Source organism: Populus euphratica, unplaced genomic scaffold (genome assembly GCF_000495115.2).
Source record: "Populus euphratica unplaced genomic scaffold, PopEup_1.0 scaffold130.1, whole genome shotgun sequence".
Taxonomy (NCBI): Eukaryota; Viridiplantae; Streptophyta; class Magnoliopsida; order Malpighiales; family Salicaceae; genus Populus; species Populus euphratica.
This window is the reverse complement of record NW_011500018.1, coordinates 472,514-476,301: the sequence shown is the minus strand read 5'-3', so window position 1 is coordinate 476,301 and position 3,788 is coordinate 472,514. Positions and strand designations below refer to the sequence as shown.

The following is a 3,788-nucleotide window of genomic DNA, read 5'->3' as shown; positions in this document are numbered from 1 at the left end:
CTTTCCCTTAAAAACTGCTGGCAAGCTCAGCAAAAGCCCACTCTTCTTTTCTCTTCCTCTTTTATTTCACCCTCTATATATCAACGTGGTTTGTTCTTCGATTCATGCAGTTTTAACCTTCTTTTTGTTGATTCATGCATGTTCTTGATTCTGGCCTTTTTTTATTTACATTTTTGTGTGGTTTCGTAGAAAAAGAAAATCAAGAAAGTAAGACTATATTGACTTAAGAAAGAAAATGGGGAGGCTATTTCTGGTGGATCTTGAAGGAAGCTCTTATAGCTGCAAGCACTGCCGCACTCCTCTTGCTCTCAAAGACGACATCATCTCTAAGGTTCTTTTCTCTTTTCACTGTTACTCGGCATGGTTCTGCTATGTAATATGCAAGTTGTATGGTTTATAAGCTTATGTCAAGTGTCTTCTTCTTGCGTTACGCTGTGAAGTTGACATAAAGAAATGTCAAAGAAGACCGATTGCTATGTATTGGTGAATCTTGGAAAAGTAAATTGGCTGAATTACAAGAACTGGAACAGTGAGTGCTTTATGTATTCGTTTTCTGTTTGAAGTAGGAGAGAGCAACAACCATGATTCAGCTTTCTTGGATTTTCCATTTGCCTGTTACGTATTTTGGGATATATTTATTGGGTTCTTGCTGTTAAATAATAATGTTTGAATTAGTAGGGAATTCTTCCTTTATCGTACATGACTGATAAACAGAATCTGATGTATCAGTATTTGTCTCCTAAGATCATTTGTAGATAATTTTTTTGTTAATAATTATTTAGGGCCTCGACATGTAAGGTGATTATGATTGTAATCTTGGCTTCCTTCTTGCAGTTCCCAAAATGGAAACCCATCTTTTCATTGTTCTTTTTTCTCATTTTGGCATTTGATATCAAGATCGAGTAGCCACATCCAAATGTATTATTGGATTAACTGGCAGCACCATATAGATTCTAATTATTTGTTTTGTTTCCAGTATTTCTGCTCCAGGAATAGCAGGGCATATCTTTTCTATAACGTGTAAGTTTTCCTGAGTATGGAATCCAATAGAACTTTGACTTCATATTATGATAATTGGCTCTGACTGTTTGCTTTTTGGTTTGATATTGATCAAACTCGTGCACGCATCTTGACAAGGCAAAGTGCTTAATATTAGTGTTAAATCTTCTGCAAAGTTCTTTCATCTTTTGTGGAACTTCCTTGTTGACTTCAATGGAAGGCCTTTTCCTTTCTTGTTTGTTGTTAGATATGAGAGATCTTTAATGTTAGTTATTGTAGCATGAAGGAGACAGACAAAAGATTATCCTGTTTTGTTAGTGATTAAAGCTTGATCTATGGGAAAATATAGAGTACAAGGGGAAAAAAAATGTATAACGTAGTTGCTATGTTTGAAGAAAACAAAAATACAGTGCTCTCATGCTTATATCATTTTATAAATTGTGTGTGCTGTAATTGCCACTTCTATGTCTCATTTTGCTTTCACAATGATGACAGTGAGAATGTCACCTTTGGACCGAAAGAAGATCGAATGATGATAACTGGAAAGCACACTGTGGCTGACATATACTGTGTTGTTTGTGGCTCAATTCTGGGGTGGAAATATGTAAGATCTGGCTTTCTTAGAAGCTATGGATTGTGTATTCTTTCGTATCAACTGATTTTTGCTTTAGTTATTTATTTTCAGCCTTTGTTTGATGCGTTCATGTTTGATGCTTGTAGATATATGCATATGTGAAGGCTCATAAGTACAAGGAAGGTTGGTTTGTCATTGAAAGGTGCCTATTACTACTGCCTTCGGTGGTTGAATTATCGATTTCCGTGTTTTGATGCCTGACCATTACTCTGGAGCAGGTGTAAGGTGTTGAATCCTGCCGGAACTCCCTATGAGGCCAATCAAGAAGTTCAGGTTGGTCAACAAACTCCGAATGGTCAAGAAACTTGGATGGCCCAAGAAGCTCAGGCTGGTGGAGGAATTGATGTTGATAATGCTTGATTAGTTACTTAGTTTGTAGAATGTTAGTCGTTTTGAGTGCACATTCTCTGCTCCCTTTGATGATGACCAAACCTTCTAACTGGCTCCTCAGATTGGCTTCTTTTTTTAGATGACACAAACGGGGTTGTTGACTGACCCATTTCACGATTAGCTTTAGAATTTTGTCTGCGATTTTCAATTGTTTAGTAATGAAAGTTCATGGAGAGATAAGGTCTGTTTTTCTCCAAGTTTCAGCCTTTCTATCGAAGTTGAATACTGTCATCACCTTGACCTATAAGTTATAGTCAAACACTCTGCTCAGATGGGAGAGTTTGCACACTGACAGTCTCTTATTACCCTTAAGAACATGCGTGCACTGCAATTCTCACTGGAACACTGCTCTTCCTCTCCTGGAATCTGAAACTGCCCTCTTCAGGAATTATAACTGTTGGCTGGCTACTAGTGGAGCCCATGTCCGATTCTAGGTTGAAATAGGCCAGAACAGCGACATGTGGATTCATATGTAAAGGTTTCAAATTGTTTGGAGACTGCAAAATGCTGTCATGAGATGAGAGCATGTGCTCTTGTCATGACATTCTTCTGCTGCCATTCCTAGCACAAACAGAAAAAAACATCGTAAGAAAAACAGAAAGTACGAACAATATAAAATAATATCTTCTATTATAAAAACTCAATTCAAAATTTTATTATAGAATATTTTTCTTTTCAAGTAGTTTGTTGAAATACAAACTATACACCTCTATTTATATTAGTTTTAATTCTCTCTTAAAAAATCCTAATAAATAATTAGAGAGTTATTCAAAGAATTTCTAAAATAGAAAACAATAGAATTACCATGCGCAATATTTGATTTTTTTAGACTAAAAAGAAAAAAAATAAATACACCAAAAAGAAAAATATTTTTCTAAGCTTAATATAAATACAAATAACTTAGAAAATACATAATTTCTCTTAAAGTCCTAGTAAATCAATCTTTCTAAGATGAAGAGAACTTGTTCAAATTATTCTTTCTTCAATCTTATGATATCCAATTAAGATCTTTTAACCTCTCTTGTTTTCACTTCAGATGATAACAATTTTAGATATTAATTTTGAAACCTCTATTTGAATTTTAAAACTCATGAGGGATAAAAAGTTTGATGTTGACAATGTAAGCCATAATGTTAATTACCTGAACTTAAAATGTTAAAAATAATTCAAAATAATATTTTATTTTTCTAGCTTATTTATGGATAGTCCTATTCATGCACACAACAATATCATTTTATTACAATGTGCCTAGAATAATATTTTTTATTATTTTGATATCATTCACGGAACAATAATTTTTAAAGCCTCCATTAACATGCTCTCCTTCATTTCTAAAAGCTTTACAATATAACCTTTTATTTCTTGAATTTATCAAATGCATTAAACTTATTTTTCAAGAAATAAGCATATACCTTCTTGTTGAAGCATTGATGAAGGTAACATGATGTCAAAAGTCTCCAACAAAATCCACTAAAGAAGACCTCCATACTTGTTCCAACTTCAATAGCTTTTTCTTTAATAAAAGTAACTCCATTCCTTTTTAACTCATATGATGGAGTTTATACTTCAATGACTCTTCTTGATTTTTAGCTTTAGTATTAACAATGGTATCTTTTGATCCTATGATCATATACAAGGTATTTATTTTCTTATTTGGAGCCAAAACTATTTCCATAAAGACTTTTCATATATTTTTTCAAAAAATATGTTAAATGATCATTTTCATCAAGTCATCTCATAGAAATTAATTTCTTTTTTTGGTTTA

At 33.3% G+C, this 3,788-nt stretch overlaps 1 protein-coding gene across 3 annotated transcripts in view; it reads left to right on the top strand.

The window, feature by feature from the left end:
* Nucleotides 1–2,104, top strand: part of LOC105141790 (protein yippee-like At3g11230) — a 2,568-nt gene extending 464 nt beyond the window's left edge. Inside the window, exons 2-7 of one of the 3 annotated variants that reach the window (XM_011049144.1) lie at nt 3–20; nt 196–331; nt 977–1,020; nt 1,495–1,603; nt 1,720–1,775; nt 1,852–2,104. In XM_011049144.1, coding sequence (XP_011047446.1) covers nt 236–331; nt 977–1,020; nt 1,495–1,603; nt 1,720–1,775; nt 1,852–1,993 — 447 coding nt within the window. In that variant the 5' untranslated portion in view covers nt 3–20; nt 196–235 and the 3' untranslated portion in view covers nt 1,994–2,104. The other 2 variants (XM_011049145.1, XM_011049146.1) reach the window with 2 other exon arrangements.
* The last annotated feature ends 1,684 nt before the right edge of the window (nt 2,105–3,788 follow it).